The sequence below is a fragment of the Ylistrum balloti genome, unplaced genomic scaffold, assembly GCF_031769215.1.
Source record: "Ylistrum balloti isolate Yb309-2 unplaced genomic scaffold, AGI_CSIRO_Ybal_v1 Utg370000, whole genome shotgun sequence".
NCBI lineage: Eukaryota > Metazoa > Mollusca > Bivalvia > Pectinida > Pectinidae > Ylistrum > Ylistrum balloti.
This window is the reverse complement of record NW_026782078.1, coordinates 659,962-683,649: the sequence shown is the minus strand read 5'-3', so window position 1 is coordinate 683,649 and position 23,688 is coordinate 659,962. Positions and strand designations below refer to the sequence as shown.

The 23,688-nt window shown below is 34.1% G+C and overlaps 1 protein-coding gene across 1 annotated transcript in view; it reads left to right on the top strand.

Annotated features, from left to right (window-relative positions):
* Window positions 1-23,688, top strand: part of LOC132548055 (sodium-dependent serotonin transporter-like) — a 71,274-nt gene that overhangs the window by 24,633 nt on the left and 22,953 nt on the right. The window contains exons 3-4 of the mRNA XM_060211880.1: window positions 8,687-8,821; window positions 22,143-22,365. Of these exons, the coding sequence (XP_060067863.1) occupies window positions 8,687-8,821; window positions 22,143-22,365 (358 nt within the window). The remainder of the gene's footprint in view (window positions 1-8,686; window positions 8,822-22,142; window positions 22,366-23,688) is intronic.

Here is a 23,688-nt window from a genome sequence, read left to right as displayed (position 1 = left end):
TTTCGACCAAGTAAACCACTAGTTAGTTATCGACCAAGTAAACCACTAGTTAGTTTTCGACCAAGTAAACCACTAGTTAGTTATCGACCAAGTAAAGCACTAGTTAGTTATCGACCAAGTAAACCACTAGTTAGTTATCGACCAAGTAAACCACTAGTTAGTTATCGACCAAGTAAACAATCAGTTAGTTATCGACCAGGTAAACCACTAGTTAGTTATCGACCAAGTAAACAACGAGTTAGTTATCGACCAAGTAAACCACTAATTAGTTATCGACCAGGTAAGCCACTAGTTAGTTATCAACCAACTAGTTAGTTATCGACCAAGTAAATATTTAGTTAGTTATCGACCAAGTAAACCACTAGTTAGTTATCGACCAAATAAACAACCAGTTAGTTATCGACCAGGTAAACAATTGGTTAGTTATCGACCAAGTAAACCACTAGTTAGTTATCGACCAGGTAAACCACTAGTTAGTAATCGACCAAGTAAACAACGAGTTAGTTATCGACCAAGTAAACAATTAGTTAGTTATCGACCAAGTAAACCACTAGTTAGTTATCGACCAGGTAAACCACTAGTTAGTAATCGACCAAGTAAACAACGAGTTAGTTATCGACCAAGTAAACAATTAGTTAGTTATCGACCAAGTAAACCACTAGTTAGTTATCGACCAGGTAAACCACTAGTTAGTTATCGACCAATAAACAACTAGTTAGTTATCGACCAAGTAAACCACTAGTTAGTTATCGACCAGGTAAACCACTAGTTAGTTATCGACCAATAAACAATTAGTTAGTTATCGACCAAGTAAAACACTAGTTAGTGATCGACCAAGTAAACCACTAGTTAGTTATCGACCAGGTAAACCACTAGTTAGTTATCGACCAATAAACAACTAGTTAGTTATCGACCAAGTAAACCACTAGTTAGTGATCTAGTTTTCTAGACTAACTCTCTCCCGAACACAATTAATTAATCTAAGATGACTTTACAGGACGCGGCTAGTAAGTCACAAGTTATAAAAATGTCATATGGGTAAAACTCGTACGTTTGATAAACATGACACTAATTATATCACATATAAAGGTACAATGTAATACAAAATATAATGGTTAAGCGAAGAAAACGTCACATGACCCCGTCGACGTAAAGTGAGATCAGATACAAAATACTTTAAACTACATGTGACTTCTGTTTCGGCTTAATTGCTTTAATTGAAAAATTTGTTTTTATTGTATATCTATATATAGATATATAAGGCTCAGAATTTTAAATGTGAATAATAGTGGTTCGCTCCATCAAAATTAACGGTTTTATCTAGCTATTTATTTCTAATTCTAACACAAAGCTGCAGTGTACAGGGTAATGTAGCTGGTAACTCTATTTCTTATTACGCTAACAAGTTGTAGTTAGAGACTCCTAGTTTGATGTAATACTGCGTCAATTACAGGGGGTTGTTATCAGTGGTAGTACTAATTGGACGTAGGAACGGGTAGTTAAAGTGTTCATCAATGTAACGATCACACAATCATGTCACGTTTCTAAGTCTTATTGTCAAACAAAGATTAATTCTCCGTGTATTACTTGAAATAGCCCATGTATTACAAAGGCAGAATGACGTTAGTGTGTACGTACTGTGTAAGACCGCTTACTTCTAGGTAAGCTGTTGGAAGAATGCCTTCTATTGACTTAGTTTTATTATCGTTTCAGTCATAGCCTGTTGATATGCCAAGATTGCAGTTTTCTCTTTAAAAACATTGATTTGTTCAGGGCAGCTATTCTTTTATTTTGAAGCTCAAGGATTATTTTTCCATGGGGAAGCCATAAGTTAATTATTTCCTTCAGTAAATAAATATCAACCTTGTAATTCTCCCTTAAGACCAATTTTTACACATGTAAAGGAATTTGTCCTATCTTCGTAACCGACAGTAAAATGAACAATAAGGACATTGTGCACGTTATCTGGTTATATGTTCAACAAGTATCTCGCCAGGCGATGAATTAAAATGTAAATATAAGACGTCATCGACGACAACATGGAGGAGATAAGGAAACACAAGTTAGAGACACTTCTCAAAATATACTGCTAGCAGGTATCATCCATTCTTATCTGTGTTTATATAGCTACACATGCTGATACAGACTTTTCACACAGATGTTTGAGAGGAGGAAATTGCTTCACACATTTTCTGGTAATTGTGACGAATTCATTTCAGATAAGAGTAGATTGCGGAAGTGAGTGTACAGTTTCGTCGAATCTTCTAATCTAAATCGTGGTGGGTTTTATCAGTTCAAGATTTTATATATTTTTCCATAATTTTCAGCTGGTCGTAAATGTAACGTCGTGATAAAACCTCTCGGGTGTTTTGATATCGAGGCATCATCGATATGACTTTGATAAAATAGATTGAAAAGGTAGAATGTGCACCTTCCTCAATAGACCGTTTGTGTTCACAGAGTTACTTCCTCTGATAAGATAAAGAAACGCCGTTACATTATTTCTTGTTATTTACGATTTACTTGGTCGAGGCATACATCGAAAAACGATAAATCAGCGAAACATTATAGGAGGTAAATGCATATTTGATTTCTTCCAATGTCGGTAATTAAAAAAGGAAATTGCCAGTTTCGCTAAAGAGAAACGAAAACAGATATATTCCTTTAGAGTATAACGGACACAATACAAGTTTATAACGTTTTTCCTATCAACATTTTGCAGTGCGTACAAGTATTTGAAATATATGTAATACATTAAGATAAAAATAACCACGAAAGTCCATTTGTAGCGATCGTCATATTAACACATATTTAAGAACCGATCTTATTGTGTGAAAAACATCGTAAAGACAGCGAAAAACGTGCGTAAGGATAGTTATGTAATTGTAAACGTAGAAATTTGTGTTTATTAACGCGTTGTGGAAATGTGATAAATCTTCAGAAGGTACGAGATGAGGAGCCAGTGACGGGTATGGCATATGCAGTCGAAACTGATAGAAGGTTTCTGGTTGAGACGTTGTTTGAAAAATAATGATATGGCACCTTTAGCAGATGATATGATAATGTCTGCCGATTTCACAATAAAAAATAATAGCAAATGTCCGGTCGACAACAAACCTTAATCGTCTGGAAACAATGTATCTTAGCATCTCAATACAAAGCTTGTTTATTTTAATTGTTGTAGAGAAAATCATACCATGCCCCTCTCTATAATAGTACACGCGTCCAATGTTCTTTGTTCTCTGTCATAATTTGTATTTGATTGATATTTTAAAAGCATTTTGAAGTATGCGAATAACATTGGCAAGTTTGCTGTTCGTTACTATTTAAACAAGTAAATGGATAAACCACGAACACTTCATATCATCGCCCCAACAAAGTCCCTGGTAATTTTGATCCCACTTTTTTATAGATCAAGTATCGAAACATTTTAGATCAGTTCATATTTCAGAATTCAAAGGTCAGAAAAAACTCAAGAGAAAATCATTGGTCAATCAGAATGATATTTTCAAAATATTCTTTTGATCAAAGTTTGTAAACCATAAGTACATTTGTAAGGGTACATGGTCAAAAATAGGAAATACAGACAAAATGGCAAGTGCAAGATGTCGACATCTGACAAACAAACTCACAACACAGTTCTTCGAGAGATGCAGATTAATGATTATTATGTGGAATTTCTTCGGTGGCCAAAGTGACCTCACACAGAAAATGTTCTATTTTTGAACCTGTTTGATGCTTGTTACTTTGGCTGCTGGTTCCGTTGTTGTTTATCCTGTCCTACCTTGAGAACGTGACGTTAGTTACTTGGATTGACCAAAATTAACATGGCGGCTGTCTTCTTATTCTCTTTGTACTTTTTCAGGGGTCTCCGTGTTTTACCCATATTCTGTATTACGGTTAACAGATTTAATGTTATGATAAGGATTATGGTCATTAGATGGTACTTTCGTGTTGTTTTAACAGTTGTTCGTGTTAATAGTTTAGCCTATTAACACGAATAACTGTTAAAAAGAAGAATAAGAAGACAGCCGCATGTGTTTAAAATCTAATTGAATTTTAGCTTGGATTACGTTGGAATTTTTTTACATGGACATATTTTCTTGTATTTATAGAATTTGAGTTTAGAATACGATTCTTTTCACATGTTGTTTTCTAGTTTTTTTCCTGAACTTAAAATCAATGAAATATAAAGAATCAGTTGTTCCAAAAGGGTTAGTGTGTTACATACAGACCCTTAAAAAAGGACCAGGTGTTCCAAATGGATAAGTTTCCAACACAGAGACCTTTCAAAAATGACCAGATGGTCCAAAAGGGTAAGTTTCTCACACAGAGACCTTTCAAAAATGACCAGATGATCCAAAATGGTAAGTGTCTTCTGCTTCAGGAACACGACATGTGTGTATTTCGCGATTATGGTGCGACTATTAAACTTCCCTTAGCATGCTAGGACATACGACAACACATTTGAATGAATCAAGAACCAACGTTAACTATTATTGGCAATTCTAAATATTACAAATTTTTACGTGAAAGATATATAAGATAATTGATAAGAAATCAAGGTCAGTTAATATCTGGACATTTCTTCGCTTTTTATCTATTTAATCATTGCTATATGTTCAGGACAGAATCAACTATACACCCAATGTTTCATGACATCTCGGATATTTCAGATCGCGATCGCATATATTTCACGAAACGACAAAATGTCATGACACATCTACAGTAACAAATTCGTTTGTAATATGGCCTACGAAAAGTGCGATTGGCGAGGTTTTGTCAGCCAAATTTATTTCAAAACGGATTAATTATAAGAGTAACGGCGTTTGTATTTTGTATCAATTGAAAACTCAAAATCTGAAAAGTATTTAAGCTTAGGTGTATCAAGATATCTCTAGAACAGAATCTAAGTGTTGTAGCTTTACGTTTGGAGCTCTTATTTCCAGACCATCTCCAGCAACTGATGCTGTCAGTAACCAGCCTAGAGAGATACAGTGCAAACAAACTTCAGAGAACGTGTTAAAACTCTGATAATGAAAATGTCAGTTTTGAGATGTTCATTTATGTAACGTCTGGAATCACATGTGGAGTGCAGCGTGAACATGCACATAACGACAGAGACGAATGTTTTAACAATTCAACACAGCATGATATTATCCAGGTCTGGATACTGTGTTTCATCATCACTTCTGTTACAAAGACCAAATGGTATTTCACAAGATTCCCCTCGATATCCCGAGAAGTGACATGCATTTGCCCTCTGTCCCTATGATTCTATCGAACCCGAGTGACCTAGTACAGTTTACTAACACGTCTATTTTATATCACGAGAATTAGTGATATGAATATGTATATCTTTCTCTACTGTCCTTCTACGTCCATAAATAGCGCGCGAATCTGAATTAAGTAAGACATATAGATCAACGATGAAATGCTGATAGTTCTGTTTCGGCCACGATAAGGCTAAATATTCAGAGAAAGGAACATTATGCCAGTGTCCAGTTGATCGAGCTCCTTCAGGAGTGGGATTGACAGGAAGTTATGATCGACTGATAAGGGATTCAGTTTTTAGTGTTGTATCTAAATCGCCTTAATGGTGAAGAACCAGATACATAGGTAATAAAGTATAGATACGAAAATGTCTCGTGGATTTAATTGGCGTTCAAATAATTGCCACGTGCAATTTACATTCATATGATACGCTATTTAACAGGACCAAGCAGAGTAATGTAAGTTAGAAAAGAATGGTAGGATGGATAATGTAACGACACCACCATGGTATTATAGAAAATGTTTCCCTGCACGATGTTTTGAGGTTGGTCGTGTTTGATTGGTAGTACGCTAAGTTGTAACGTTTCTATTACCCATGATTCACTTTGGAACTGAGGGAGATTTGTGTCGGCTAATAAGGAGAAAATTTTTACCTTTCCGGAACGTCTGGTATAACTGATCGTTTTGCGTTTTCATGAATCTTCGTGTACATCTTTTGTTGTTGTGACATTTTTACAACAATTTTAAATTGAATTGCATCAAAACACAGTAAACAGACAGAATTTTATAAGTCTAAAGCTCTGTTCATAAGAAATAGCGTTAACTAACAGTTGAAAACGCGGTTTAAAAAGGAACACGTTAGGAAAAGCATCTTTAAATATATATTTAGAGTAACATGTAGATACAGTAGAGCAAGAACTGGATCATACTGCAATATATGTCAGAGATAATTTGTGAAACATATCGTAAACAGAAAGGAGTAGTCAAATAGCATGGTACATATTGATGTAGATAAAGAAAGTTTTAAATCAACTTTGTAAGAGGTGTAATGATGGTGTTTATTTGTACGTAAAAAATGGAGAGTCAGAGAGGATAAATGTATACTTTTTATCAATCAATACCTCAACAATACTAGCGTTTTGATATTGATAACAAAGATACGACAGTCCAGGATACAAGGACAGCCGTAGTGGCATGTATACCAATTCTACACATGTACGGCCTCGTGATTACTTTTCCAGATTTATAATAGGCTTACCATATACTGAACATTTCATGTTGGAATAAATTACAGAGGCGCTGTGTAGGCTTTATAAATAAAATACAATTCGAGTCTCCGTGTCAGTAATCGTCAATGCTATTTTTGTAATATCATACAATACGTTTTCTTACGTATTAAAGATGCCAATTTTTGTCCAATTAAGGTACAAGAGTATTCACAGGCATATCATTATTGGAAAATAGCAGTCCTTCCTATGACACAAGGATCTTCAAATTGATATACATGCTTTTTATATCCTTTTTTATGTCACATATTTTGAACTATGTTCAGTTCATTTTGCTCGTATATTTGGAAACATGGTTTGTACTGATATTGGAGTATAGAGCGTTTAACTCTGATAAATTTCATTGAATATGGCATTATTTTCGTTTACACTGGTATTGTAGGTGTATCTATGACGTCATATACAGTAAATAATGTTTTGGCTAATTAAGCGACCCCAGCAGAATCTCAGAAATTAAATGAGTAAAATTTGAACATTTGTAAATTCGTCGCACAAGTGATACATATCACGTTTTCCTCCAGAGTCATCATGTTTCAGTAACGTGGAACTACGTTTAGTTATGATATTATAATAACGGATATGTATGTTATAACTTTTATTGACAATAAAGATAATATATTTACAAATATGTTTTTATTAGGTTTTTCTTTAGAATTATAACGATATGATTAAAGTCGCTCGTTTGAGAATGTGAATTATTTACCCAGACTGTCTATTATTTAGGTGGAAGGTGTCGTTGTCTGAGAGGAAGACCCTTCCAGAACACTTGGTCTAATATCCTTGTAGTTGGCAGTAACCGTACACTGAAATGTGGTATTAAATGTGTGTACAATCCTTCAACACTTAGAGACCCGCTTTATAGTTACATCTTTAAAATCATATTTTGGGTATCAAACAGGTCTCTATAAAATGGAAATATAATTTGGAATTGAATTTCTAATGGTCTTTTCCGTCTAATGTTTCAGTTGAAAGGAAATGTTCTGTTACCATACAATAGTGGACACACGAGTATAGAATTGTAATTTATGATAACTTAAGAAAGAGATATTTGGATAACATATTGATTTAGTATGGGTATCAGTCTTGAATAATTTGGAATAGGAACCATAATGACACCGATATCAAGCCTCCAGACTATCAAATTGTGATAAACCAAGTCCCTAGGCGATCAAGTTGTGACAATCCTACAAATAGTTACTCGTATCACGATCCGTGGAAACATCACCCTGAGACGGCTCCGGCTCAGACTGTCGTTGCAAGCTGTTAATCAAGTAACGAAAATAGACGGATAATGACATTTCCTAATTGCGCTGATTGCTACTACGGAAATTCACAGAGAGTAATGTTGATGCCGTAATATGAAAGGAGTATGACTGTTCGTTAATCAAGGTGTAAATATAGCTAAATACAAGTCCTTAACTTTTTCACAAGTATGTAAGTAAAATAATACTGATGACTGAATACATACTTTTCAATAGTAAATGATAGATAGATATTGATGTTGTCAAGCTATATCAAGTGAGAAGTTTCGGTAGAAAGCTATTGATGTCATCACACGATGTAGATTCTAGGTGTTTCTGTACAAACTATGAGCTATGAGTACGGTGTGGATATAAAGGCTTGTAAACTCATCAGGTGAGACTGATGGATATTTGTTTAGATATGAATATAATGTTTCAGTTGTTAATAGTAATTTACGTGGACAGATGATATATCAAGAATACTTTAAATGTTTCCTTTGGGTGACAAAAATAGAAACACAAGGTGTAATTTCAAGTTTTACTCTCATTAACTTAAGATAGACTGCCTAATTCGTCAAAAGGTGACAATACAATTGAATCAGTCTCGAAAATGATTGTAGTGTGTACAAGTTGACATGGAGAGATGGAGTGTTGTTTAATTCCATTCATATCAAATCCTAGAATGGTCTTATTTTGGAAAATGCTAAATATTTTTTGAAGTTGTGTCTTTGGCTAAAATATTACATGAGGTACACTGAAAGCAAGTTAAATATTATATGTTTCCTCCCTATGTTCCTGGTTATAACTGTATATATAACATGCGTGTATTTATTTCTTAACTGCGTTTCTTAATCATAATTCTAACGGGAATTGTTTTCGTTACAGGTGCGTTCCTAATACCGTACATCATCATGCTTGTGTTCCTTGGGATTCCGCTGTTCTATATGGAACTGGCGCTCGGTCAATACCAGAAATGTGGCGCAATCAACGTGTGGCAGAGAATTTGTCCCATGTTTACAGGTTAGTATATCTTGAATGGTTTTCAGTATAATTACATGTTAGACATATATAACAATTGTCCTGTGACACAACTCTAAAATTGTACAAAAGACAAAAAGCGAATAGCGCCATCTAATACAAATTAAAAGTTAGAAACAGTAGAGTCAAAAATTAATTATAAACTGCATCATGCAGCTTTTTCGTCCTCTTAGGATTCATCAGTGCTTTTAAGGTTGTAAGGTTGAAGCCTAGGAGGCACTAATCGAAGGAAAATCCAAGCGATCGAAAGAAGAGTCAAAATCTAGATTTGGAGGTGCACTAGTCCTATATTTCAATAAATTCGTTTATTTTCAAACATGAGATACTTTTAGAACAATTTAAAGTGCGTCTACATGTTCTGAACCGTTCCACTATTTGAATGAATTAAAACAGAGCATGCAGGCTACGGCAAACCTCGGGAGCTAAAAGTCCGCAAGCAGTGTCTACCACCTGCAAATTAGAAGTGAGCAAAATATAACAAATGTTCTTTCCTGAGACTACAAATGTTAAAAAATAGATGTTATGTTGCTCGATTAAAAACGACTTAAATGTTAAACGTGAATCAAACGTGACCTACGCGAGGACTACGATGCTTTGCACAGCTTTTGAGTTGGTTTGGTAGCCTATCAAATTATCTATTTTATATTGTACAGTTTTCCCGTATAAGATGTCTACAAAATCTGATAGAGCAATTAATATCAATTACTATCTAAAGTGATGCTGACGTCACCAAATGGCCGTGTTTGTGATCTACAGCTGACACAGTGACCGTTTGTACATTTTGATAGCTTACGTCAACGGTCACCAAGACGATATGACTAAAGCAAGCCAAATGTTGATAACATCTGTAGAAAAAAAGAATTTATTTTCTTATTTTGAATTCTTTGGACTGCGTTTAAAATTTCAAAGCTATCAAATCACGATCTAAGTCTTTACACACAGTTGTTAAGACTATAAATGTAAAGAGTTTATGAGAATTTCGTTCGTGATTCTATTACTCACGACATTCTTATAAACACCGTACATTGACCAACCATAGGTAAGATCTTAACAAACCCTGTATCAGAAATTGATAAGGATTTTAATAGATTATATAGAGGTTTAATGGGAGTGATACTGATCTTATAAGGATAATTTCTCTTTCCTTGTGCGATATGAAGGTAGACGTTTGATGCTCGTTAGTACGCCGGGTGGTTCTGTTGATGTTTAAGGCAATCTCATTCGGGAAGTGATATTTACCTACTTGGATTGACCAAGATTTACATAGCGGGTTTCACCAAAGAAGCAGAGGACGCTTATCCTTCCGAAACACGTTGTCTTATTCTCTTTGCACTATTACGGAGGCTTTAGTTTAGATCCTTTCTTTTTCATTCATATTGTACCCTACTTAAAAATAAATAAATAAATTTGCATCAATATTCTGTTGACACCTCGGGATTTTCTTTGTAGTTTTATCATTTTTTATCTTCTCGGGACCTGATACCATTTAATGGATTCTTTTTTTTTAATCTAGATTTCACCAAATTTTCGATTCCGAGAAAATAAAATGTATCTCTGAATAATAATATCTATGTTTATCTGTTGATATTATTGGGATAATTTTGCAATACGTTCTCAACATATATTAGCATTTATATAGCAATATACTCATTTTTTCAGTTCATGGTTTTAGCTTAAAAATGTCATCAATTAAAACTTGCGACAAGTATATCGTACAAAAATATTTGAGTTTACTGCAAAATGATTACGTTACTTTGTAATGTTATTGTGTTATTTTGTAATAACAACACGACGTTAAACAAGATGTTTCCTTTCTTTTTAATAGCAATGGTTTTATATTCATTGACAAGATGATCCAAACAGAATATTTTCAAAAGTCAAATGACTAGAGGCCCATCAAATGTATGTTTTCTAATTTTAGGTAATTTAAGAGATTATTAATACATATAAACTTACAATATAATAATCAATAACTAGAATATGATATAATTATTTAAAGGTGTTTTAATACATACCTTGTGATATCTAACAGGTTTTGATACCTACCTTGTGATATCTAACAGGTTTAAATACCTACCTTGTGATATCTAACAGGTTTAAATACCTACCTTGGGATATCTACATTGTGATATCTAACAGGTTTTAATACCTACCTTGTGATATCTAACAGGTTTTAATTCCTACCTTGTGATGTCTAACAGGTTTTAATACCTACCTTGTGATATCTAACGGGTTTTAATACCTACCTTGTGATATCTAACGGGTTTTAATACCTACCTTGTGATATCTAACAGGTTTTAATTCCTATACCTACCTTGTGATATCTAACGGGTTTTAATACCTACCTTGTGATATCTAACGGGTTTTAATACCTACCTTGTGATATCTAACGGGTTTTAATACCTACCTTGTGATATCTAACAGGTTTTAATACCTACCTTGTGTTATCTAACGGGTTTTAATACCTACCTTGTGATATAATAAATTAATGGGTTTAATACCTACCTTGTGTTATCTAACGGGTTTTAATACCTACCTTGTAATATAATATTTAAACAGATTTTCAATACCTTAATTGTGATTATTTTATATCAAATTCCTACATTAACATCAGCAACTATCTTCCATCAACTCGTATAACCAAAGAAGTAACTTTTCATTTCAATTATCACTAAGAAAGATAAATACATTTTCAGATTTCGCAATATTAACTTGCGTCATATGGAAATATTTGAAAATTTCAGCACTTTCCCTCTCCCTTGTGTGTTTATTATAGTATATTGTAGCTATTATTCAAGCCATGTATGAACCCAAAGGCATTACCTAATGGTTGTATATTGTGATTGCATGCAATCATATTACGTCAAGTGTCCACACGCCGTGACACGCAATAGAGTTCTTACATAATATGTTTACAAAGTTTTCAAAATTTCGTTTAAATGTTATTTGCAAACAAAAGAGAAATTGAGTGGACAAAAGGTATTACAACATACTTACGTCTTACACTATAGATTTATTTGTACATATTTGTATATACGAAAGAATTCCGAGTTAAAGGTGAGGTTACAGCAAAATAGAAAAGAATAGGACAAAGTATATCAAAAGATTCTTCAGATTTGTGTTAGAATAATTAAATGGAGATCACATGTTTAAGTTTCTTAATCTTGTTAGTATAAGTATAAAATTATTCTCTACTTTGGTTTTAGAGTGGTAGTGTGTATGTATGTTTAAGTGAAAATAACAAAATTAGGTATTTTCATTCAACTTTGACAATTTTGATTACAGTATCTCTATTAAAGGTATCACTGTGTCTCCTAGAGTACATTATGTTACCCTTCAGGAACGACAACTCTGATAGAAATTGTTTCTGTATGACATTCTCTTCAATCTGAATAACATTGTACATTAAATTTTAGTTACATGTGTAATCTTTTTCTACTTTGATATAATTTATATGAAGATTTATATCTTGTGAAACTACTGGATATTATCCATCAGAGTAATGGCAATGTAATACCATATAGACAGAGCATCTGTGAAAAATATCATTTTTCTATATATATATTCAATTTTTACAAGCCATTGTAGATAATAATACTAGAACTTGGATACCATGGCAGGAGGTACCTCAAAGCCACGTATGTGTAGGGACGTATTTTGACCTTGAATGTTATCGTCAATATATATATATATATTAATGTATATATCAACATGTCAATATAATCATATTCCAACCTCAAAGTCAATAAAACTAGGGTAAAATATGAACAAAGCATGAGACTATGAGAATAAGACCAGGTGTTCCAGAAGAAAAAGCGTCTTCTGCTTCATCGACGACACCCGCCATGTAAATCTAAATGTCAATATAAGTAAGCAATGCCACGTTCTCAACTGAGAACAAGATATACAACATGGGAACCAACAGGCAAACTAACGGGCATCAAACACGTCCAGCTTTATATAGCACCACAAAGAAATGAAATATTCAACAATGAGATCACAGTAAAGCAGTTTGTCTGGAAGAAATGACACTTTTACACTATATACTTTTATACTTAAAACAAAAGTACATACAACATTGAACGGCAAATCAACAAATGTTCTTTTCAAGAAAATGTGTTAGGAATTTATAAAATGTTACATAATTAACACAGGAGTAGACTTTTGATTCTGAAGTACGACAAAGATTCTGTACAGTTGTTGTAGCTGATGCTGGTAACTAATTCACTTCAACTTCCTGCAATGATGGGTTATTTATGGTTTGTTTATCTTCTTATATAAAACAAATAATAACAATTCGATAGTGTTTTATCCTGCTTAACGAAATTCAAACTCAAAAGCGATGAATAGTGTGATTCTTGTTTCACTTTCCGCATGTTTGTTAATGAGTTATTTTTCTAATATTAAATTTATGGGTTTGATACCGTACTACATATGTATGTATATAACTTATAAAGTCTTCGTCACATGGTCTGAAATTTCTGTTTGAAGGTTGACAGGCATATCGAAATTAATTCAATATTTCTTTTCACGTGTGCTCTATCCTTTTCTCTAATTTTTATTTTTTTCATTATATACTTGATTAGGTCGGAGAACGTGCATAACATGTATAATGCTTTGTCTGAAATTTACATCGGAATGTAAATGTTATTGTTCATTAATTTAATTTCCATCTCCTCGAAGTCTACTCTTGTGTACGTTGTATTCATATATAATACTTTTTATGAAATAATGCGATATGTCATGATTTTATTGGTATTAATGTATTTGTTGTATGTGATGCATACAGCTCCAAAGGAAAAAATATATTTATACTGTCTGTGAAGGAATGAAGCAATGTTTACATTATGCTAACCATACTTTATTATTCTGTAAAGTTAACTTAGAATCATTTTATTTTTCCAAGTACACGGGAATGCATCATGATTCTCAAACATACACACAATATTCATCTATGTACGTGTGTGTGTTGTAAAATTCTAACAACGCATGAAATTAAAAGCATTAAACAATTTATACATTTTCAACTAAAAATGTTAACTTTGAAGAAAGTGATACATGTTTTATGATAGAATTAAGTAGCGAAAATTGACCTCATTTGAAATAAAAATTCTGTTTCATGACTTCAATGAATAAATATTTCCAGCGTTTCAATCTTTTGGCAAAACAGTAACGTTCACACCACCGAACATAAAAACCTTTACAGTAGCAACAAAGCTTTTAATTTTGGCAATTCTCGTAGTATTTAATTGGTTGACCGATGGAGTCCATAAGCTGTCATTTTGTCGTGTGGAATATGTACGTCTTCCTGAAATATCAAGTTGGCCTGAAATTGGGAAGACGTGGCAAAAAATCAATGGTTGATGATTATAGTTTCTGTATATCAAGCCAGTTATATACAAACGGTTTGGCCAGCCACTTGTGTTACAATATAAGGTATTATTTGTGACAGGGATTCAATCTACCTCTCCAATAACAACGGTTCGCCTTCAAATTGGCAGATTATGGCTGGCTTTGTTTTACGGCCTCACCTTCTGTTGGTTATACAGAGGTACTTACTAGAGAATCGGTGTTAATATCTCAATCAATTCTTACGGATCAGAATTCGATATCAAAAGTTAATTCCCTTTTCCGTATTTGTGCTAAATCGTTTGATTTTTGACATCGTATTGTTACAATTCTGAACAGAAACATCTTAACGGTAACAGGACGTAGTCTGTATTCCTCGCAGTCTTGGCTCCTACGTAATGGGTTGTCCACGGTGTTTCTAGTATCATCAGTAATATAAGGGATTATAATTAACTCAATACTGAACAACAACTGTATATCTATGAACATACATACTTGAAAATGGTACATGTCCAAAACTTACGCTGCAGCATTGTACAGACTTTTGATTACGGTGATTGATAGAACTTCAGAAATTTTTCGAACTTCACGAAATATTTTCCTCTAGTCGGTAATGTCAGTAGAATAGAAATTCTTATAACACAACCAGTAGAAGATTAGATTGTGACGTTTCAATGACTACACGGTCACCTTCATTAGACAAATGACAAGTGTGGAGCGCACTTGCTCTGACGTACGTAGTGTACGAGATGGTAATTAATTGGCCAACTTTTTTGGCTGCACTATAATCCTATGTGCACTGAAGTCGAAAATAATGTGACGAGATGGTAAACAGATCGTAGACCGAAAAATACATAAGATAGGAACAATGATTTAAACATATTTTATAATCAGTAGCAGATAAATTGATCACAGACAAATTTTAGCAACTTATGAAATATTCTCCATAAATAAAATCACAATTAATACACTGCAGGTGATACATTTTTATATGAAAATGGATAATTCGTAGACGTACAATTGTAAGTTTAAATCATTTTGTCAAATGACGAAAATGTGAGAATACGATTGAAATAATAGAAGAGAAAAAGAGATAATATAGATTTTATATCAGTGTTCTGTCAGACACAGACTTTCGCACATCTATAACCAAGTGTTAAACAAAATGTAGCCGAATTAAAAACAACTGATGATTAAATCCATGAAAATTTTAAGAAATCATTTATTCGCGGACATACATAAATTCGTTGCTTAACAGTAACTTCTAAATCAACGAAAATACGCCTCCTATAGACTTAACAGTAATTTAGCAACATTTCGACTCACCATGGGCGTGTGTCAGAATCGTTTTATACCCGAGTGTAGCTTATTAGATTCGGATAATCATATTTTTTTTCTCCACGGATTTTCGTGATAGAATAAATTGATGATAATGAAGATCTTTAGGTAGTTAATCATAATAGAGACTGCAGACTCTAACCACAACAACACACGCGCACCTACACGATAATTAACACAACCTTAAGTATGGCTTGTTTCGCAGTCGTTCAAAGATCTCTTGTCTATTTCATTGTTCCCATGGACTGCTAAAGTGAAGTGAATCTCTTTACATTTTACATTAACCACTTCAAAACTCCCAACACTCAGATTCACTTTCAGTTGACTCCGCAGTTCAAAGCAGTTTTCGTACGTGTGTGCACACTACAGAACAGCTGCTAGCTAACTTCATTCTTCGCCAGGCAACGAAACAAGTAGTTCGAAAACGCGATTTAGGTAATTATGAAATAGGCATTTTAAAAATTTTACTTCAATGGTAAGAAATATTCTTTTATACTGAACAAATTTCTAAAGTGGTTTTTATTACAGGTTGTACCGTGTAGCAGTAATAACACTACACGTTTGTGATTTGGTCGAACTGAGAGAAGTCACACATGAATATGTTAGGTGTACCGTTTTGAAATTGAAATTAGAATTTTACATCTGGCATGAAGGCGTACAGGATTAATGTTTTAGACGGTTTTAATTCAGCGAAAATCGGTTCCGATTGGGCCGAATAAGTCACGACAACAGTTTCAAGATCAGACTGCAACCTAAGATACACTTACTACGGTAGTGTTAGGCAGTCTGAGCCAGACTCAGTACCCGATGATACTGAACTGAGGGTTAGCATTACAATTATCAAATATGAACGTACGTACATAGATATGTAGGTTTGAAGATATATAATATCTCTCTGACCACTTTACATCAAATCTGGTGTGTAACATAGGCCTAGTGCCTACTGTAGCCTTAAGCTGGGAGAAACTTAATGAATAGTATAGTTTAGTTGTTCACACGATGATGTTTCCGGAACTTCAATGCTTTGTCAGATCATGAGTTTTTAAACTGTCTGCCCGCGACCAACTTCTTTCATCCGGAATGAAGTGGTGGGAGTTAGTTTCATCATGTAAATATTGTACAAAAATAAATCATATATATTTAAATATACAATATGTACAACAAAACATCAGTATTAATAATATTTTGAGGATTGGACAATCATGGTCTTCATAGCGGCGTGGTCTGAGTCGTGTGGTTGTTTTGGCAGGCAGACTTCCCTGATGACCATGCTCGTCCATATCTTAACAGTTATTAAGTTATAATGAACTACACATGTAGTGTGCTGGTTTTATTGCATTAAAACACAGTGACTATATCTGAGTACCATGATCGACACAAACAAACAAACAAACAAACAAACAAGCAAAACAAACTAATTATCTGACACCTGGCAAATGTACACGGTGACACCAGGTGACTTTTTGAGTTGTAATTGGCCACAGAAATTCTCAATACAGTAGTGGTATTAAGAACTTTGTGGTCTTAAGCTCACAATAAACATAAAGAGGGATTTTTGGGACTGAAATTAAGTGGTCTTAATAGAAGGTGGTCTCAATGTTGAGGAGGTCTTAATAGAAGGTGGTCCCAAATGTGGAGGTGGTCTTAGTAGAAGGTGGTCTCAATGTTGAGGTGGTCTTAATAGAAGGTGGTCTCATTGTTGAGGTGATCTTAATAGAAGGTGGTCTCATTGTTGAGGTGGTCTTTAAGACAGGTGTCACAGATAGCTTGAATAATGGTTGTTGAGACTGATAACCATGTCGTGGATGGTGTGTGGTGTTTGTCATTATACACAATACAGTTGTTAGCTCATCATCAGGTATGATATAAAATTTCTGTATCCTAATTAATAGTTAACAATTCTCTAACAAACGAAGAGGACATGTTTTGTGATTTTATTATTGCTATGAATATATAAACTATGTAAAATCTGTACATTAAAATTGCTTTAATGTTTTTCTTTGTTTACAAGTAATATTTGAGTTAATATCAAGGTATTTTTAGTTTTCTTTAACCAAATGTCTGATATAAGAAATGTCCTTGGGCGCTGCACGATATGAAACATTTTCAAATTCGGTGGTCGCTTTTCCATTTACGACATAAACTTTTCCAGGCCAGTATAATTTACAATATACACACAAGTGACCTTGTGTTTAAGCTCGTCTGTGTTGTAAACACATTAATAACGCAGTCAAACGAAGTATGAAGATAACCCGACTGTAATACAGCGCCCTCTATCGACGTCATACCAGCACTAAAACAACAAGTATACCACTGTTATATAATTAATTAAATAGTTTTTAAATGTGATGACATATTTAATTTAGCTGTCTTGTATCCGGATATCACGACACTATCAACATAGTGCTGATATCAATGTTATTCTAACGCCTGACATACTATTATTACTGTTATTGAAAATATCAAATTTACTATCCGATAATAATCAAATTCAGACATTTTAACACCAGATTTGACGACGTAAGACACAGTGAACTACTTTCGAAGTCTGCAAAACGTAAACAAGGAAGAAGGCGTTGCTCGAAGGCAACCGGAGAATTTTTTATAAATGGGCTAAAACTCATCTTTTCGCGCGGAACGAACGCATTTCATTTGTTATGATATAAATGTATTTAAGTGTTGTTTAGCAAAATAACTTTCCTTCCACATGATTGAAACAAAGATTCATTTTCAGGAGCGGGTTATCTTGTTTTGATTGAATTATAACATTACATTTTAATCTTATATCTATAGGCTGATAGACCAAAAGCACACTAACCTTTTTTCGCAGATCATGAATTATGTCAATCTGCAGTTATCATTCAACATACCTGAAAATATAGGAAGACTTACTCCTTATTTCCTCAAACGTTCAATATTATCCTAATATCCAATAGTATACCAGTATCAGATACTGCCATTTATCACGTATCACATATATTTTTTGCGAAAGTCACAAGTATAATATACCCTGAAGCGTGTTTCATTGGCTGCGCCTGTCAGAAATCGATGAAGATGTCATGATATCGACAATAACGTTACGTCAAGAATGAGGTCATTGCCTCCTTTTGATTTTGTCCTTCACATTTTTTACTTAAAATTCTGTCAAATATTACTTTCTTTAGTTAATTGAAAAAGGCTTTCTAAAGCAAGAACTTCTAAGCCTAATTTCACAAAATCTCAGCGAAATGCAAACAGATTTAAGATTCTATGTGTTTTCCATTATTCCAGATCCTCCCAATTATTCGATATCATTTAAATATTCAAAATGATCCCAATATCTTATAATCTCTCAATATCTGATGATATCCCAATATATAATAATATCCCAATATCTGATAGTATCCTAATATACACTCATGGGATGAAAAGTTTATTTTTTTTCACTCATGCAGCGCTTTTGTGAAAAATATCAAAGTTTCTGCCCTACTCGAGGAAATGGAGCTGATAAGCTGGTAACCTCTATCTAAAGATCCTTGTGTGTATGGGATGCGGGCAACATGATAACTATAGATTAGTGTTTATACCTTGATGAGGAATTTTACAGAATGACAGTTGTTTTTTTTACTGTCACCATGATATGTGAAACCATACGTCAGCATTTGACATTAGAAAGTCAAGGCGGTCACAGTAATCCCGTATGAGATTTCTCAGTATAAACTGGCCAAGTATCCGATTTCCGGACCACTGTGGCAAAGGTCCATATACCACTAACACAAAAACCGTCATGATGATAGGGCTTCTGGGTAATGACGTTTTAGTAACTATATAATAGAAACGGTTTTATTGTAATGGCAGTAATTTACGTTTTTGTAACAACATACCGGTACACTTACATTCTTCGGAATAGCACCGCGTTTTTACTTCTCCGAAAACAGTACATTTTGTTACACAGAACACGGTCTATATGATATATTCTCGTCTACATACAGTAAACAACATATTTACACGTATACCTTTGGATTAGGTAGAGAAATCGGTTCGACTGGACAGCAGTTTACTTCTACAATTTAAAACATGTTAACAAAGTAAAACCCACACACCCCGAAAAAACAAAACCAAAAATGAATACTACCGAGAATTTAATTTGATAGTGTGAAGTACTTTATATCATAGAATGACAATGACGAGTACGAGACTGGTGTTTATCCTAGTACCTATGTCGTACTGTATGTATAACTTTTGACTTAAACTGCTTTTTGTGACCTTTATCGATATGGTACTGTATACGACACATGACTGCAATATATATAAGCGTCCAATGAGTGAATTGATGAACTGCAAAAGTGTGAAACCTTCTGTATGGTTCATTTTCATTGAAGTATCATTGTGAAATTATGATTAAATGTCGAGAAGGACTCAGAAAATATACACAGATTTTGTTTTAAAAAAGGGCGAGAATTTCATTTTGACATGTATTGTAAATATTGGGGGTTGTTGATATAACCTTTAGGAACCAGCACATGTAAATATTTACTCAAAATACAGTAATACCGTGTGTGGGCTTGTGCTGAACGAATAAAAACAATTGTTGTCAAAAACATAATTAAACTAAATCCATAATATATAGAAGTATTTTATAATCATGATACATTAAGATATTTTAAACAATGAAATACATTGTATATAGTATGATGATAATTACAAGAGTTGTCGTTCCTTTCAGCCAAGTCTGGGAGAGCTAGTCGGTTGTTTGTAATACAAATGTCATTCTAGTTTTTCTGTCCATAACGCATTTCTCAATCTTTTAATTTGTTAGTTTAATATTACACAACACATTAGAAATAATTGCTCTAGCATGTCAAACAGGCCGACAAAATTGACCAGCATCACTGCTATTGGTAAAACGATATATTTGATCCAGATTACGTGATACTGGTTAGGACTATCCATATACAAACGGCCGGATAATGTCTGCGTTAAAATAGTAATAATGAAAACATCAGGACTCAAGTGTTAAAGGACATTCTGTTTTTCAGTGTAGGAGTGAAAAACAAGTGTGTTAATTTTTCAGTAAAAAGGATAAACCATTAAAACACAATATCTTGATGGCAGAAACATCTAATCTAATCAATGAGACTAACTCAACAACATTGTCCTGACAATTATAACGAATATCATATTCCATAACAGTTCACTGGTGGCACATCCTGCAATTTTTCTATGTTTAATGTAATACATTGGTTTTACCAGCCGTACTGCACATTTGATAGAACAGCCACTTTGACGATGTGGTGATACTTGAAAGGGAAGCTGTATTTACTGTCTAAAACTGTGTTTATTTCCGTCAATTTCATGTAATGGTAAAATCATAAACGTCCAAACGTAATGATTTCACGTGACCGTAGTTATAGGCCTTAAATGACAAAGGTGTCATGACCTAACCGATAAGGTGGAAATCTTTGACCATACAATACCATGGTAACGGTGTCATATCACCTTACGGATGAGGAAGTCATCCTTAACCAGACAAAACCATGGTTACAGTGTCGTATGTAACCGATGAGGCGTCAAACTCTTACTATATAAGACCAAGGTAAAGTGTCATATAGTGTTAACTGTGAAGCTTCAAACCCTAACCGCACAACATCATAGCTACAGTGTCATACGACGTCTTCGATGAGGCTGCAAGCCCTAACCACACGCCAAGTGCCATCTGACCTTGTCTGTGAAGTGATAAGCCTTAAACTCACAATACCATGGTAACCGTGCCATATGACCCTGCCGGTGAGCCGGTCAACTCTAAACTCACAATACCATAGTTACGGTGCCATATGACCCTGTCGGTGAGCCTGTGAACTCTAAACTCACAATACCATGGTAACCGTGCCATATGACCCTGCCTGTAAGCCGGTCAACTCTAAACTCACAATATCATAGTTACGGTGTCATATGACCCTGCCTGTGAGCCGGTCAACTCTAAACTCACAATACACGGTTTCCGTACTGAACGACCTTACAGGTGAGATTATAAACCCTAAACTCACTATATCATGACAACGGTGCTATATCACCTTCAATGCCATACTAATATATGACGTACCATTTAGGCTCTTTAGCCTTAGAAACCATTACTTTTGCCTGATATAGTGTCATGTGATGTAATCTTTTAAAGATATATATAATAATTATGTATATATCTTATATGTGTTTAGAATTAATCGTGTTTTAAACGTGTATATGATGATATCACGTGTGTTTACAAGTACCGAACATTCCACGTGTCTTGTGTGTTTAAAGATTTGTGTTGTAATAGGTTATTGTCTATATGTATTATAGTATATGTATAAGTTACCTTTTATATTTTTACAGATGTGTATTACGGGATATGTGTTATAGTAGATTTATGCCTATATGTATTATAGTATATTTATAAGTTACCTGTCGACATGTAAATAGTATATGTATAAGTTACCTTTTATATTTTTAGAGGTGTGTATTACGGGATATGTGTTGTAGTAGATTTATAAGTTACCTTTTATATTTTACAGGTGTGGGTTACGGTATATGTGTTATAGTAGATATATGTCTATATGTATTATAGTATATTTATAAGTTACCTTTTATATTTTTACAGGTGTGGGTTACGGGATATGTTTTGTGGCGACCTTTGTGGGGATGTACTACAACACTATCATAGCGTACGCCCTTTACTATTTCATCATGTCGTTCCGGGCGGAAGTTCCCTGGACACACTGTAATAACGATTGGAACACACAACACTGTGTCTCAGTAGTGGACGGTTACAACAAATCTGAAATCACCAACCAAACCATGCTGGCTGCTTCAGAGTACTACCTGTAAGTCTCACAAGTGCCATTTATGTTAGATGAGAAATGAAATTGGCCGCAATGATGACGTGTGTTTTTGTGAGTGAGGGAGTGGGGTGTTCTGTTTTTTTTTTTTTTTTTTTTTTTTATGTTTTTAAGTTTTTCGGGGTGGATATTGATGAAAGACTATTTCTGCTGAATGGCATACATTATAAGACGTGTGTTTTTGTGAGTGAGGGAGTGGGGTGGGGTGTGTGTGAGGGAAGAAGGTGTGTTGTGTTCTGTTTTTTTTTATGTTTTTCGGGGGGGGGGGGGGTATTGATTGAAAGACTATTTCTGCTGAATGGCATACATTATAAGACGTGTGTTTTTGTGAGTGAGGGAGTGGGATGGGGTGTGTGTGAGGGAAGAAGGTGTGTTGTGTTCTGTTTTTTTTTTTTTTATGTTTTTCAGGGTGGGGTGGGGGGGTGGAGGGGGGGAGGTATTGATGAAAGACTATTTCTGCTGAATGGCATACATTATAAGACGTGTGTTTTTGTGAGTGAGGGAGTGGGGTGGGGTGTGTGTGAGGGGGAAAGGTGTGTTGTGTTCTGTTTTTTTTTTTATGTTTTTATGTTTTTCGGGGGGGGGGGGGGGATATTGATGAAAGACTTTTTCTGCTGAATGGCATACATTATAAGACGTGTGTTTTTGTTTGAAGGGGAGATAAATCTCTCTACGGTCATAATGTATCAAAGAGGGACATGATTAATACATGAAAGTGGTTGTTCAGAGAGTATTCCATGTAAGATTATACCTGGGCCCGTATTCATGAATCCATTCTTATCCTCAAGCATAGATTTTGTGCTCAAGCAGACTTTTTTATAATTCGCCTAAATCATATAAAATAATACATAGGTCAAATATAAACATTGAATATAACTTTGACTTGAAGTCCTTTCAATTTTTTTAAACCTTTGGCAAAATCAGCCTTATTTATTAATTTTTAACTTAAACAAGACAATCATTGTTTTCATTCTTGTCATTATATATCAATTACACGATCGAAAGTGTCAGTTTTCATTATAACATCTAGTAGCTGAAACCAATCATAGATCGAATTTATCAATTAGGAACGATAGGGTGTGATTCAACGTAAAGATAAAGATGTTGATCGGTTAAAAATGATGGTTAAGATTTTATCGATCTAACGCTGTCACCAGCCATTTTACAATTGAAATTTTAGTTTGATATCTATGGATGTAGTGGTACAATATTGAGAAGACTTTATGTGAATTGTGGAAGAATGTGATGGTTTATGCCCTGTTTAATCAATGAGCACTTCTAAATAACGGTTCGATAGTTTGGTGAAAC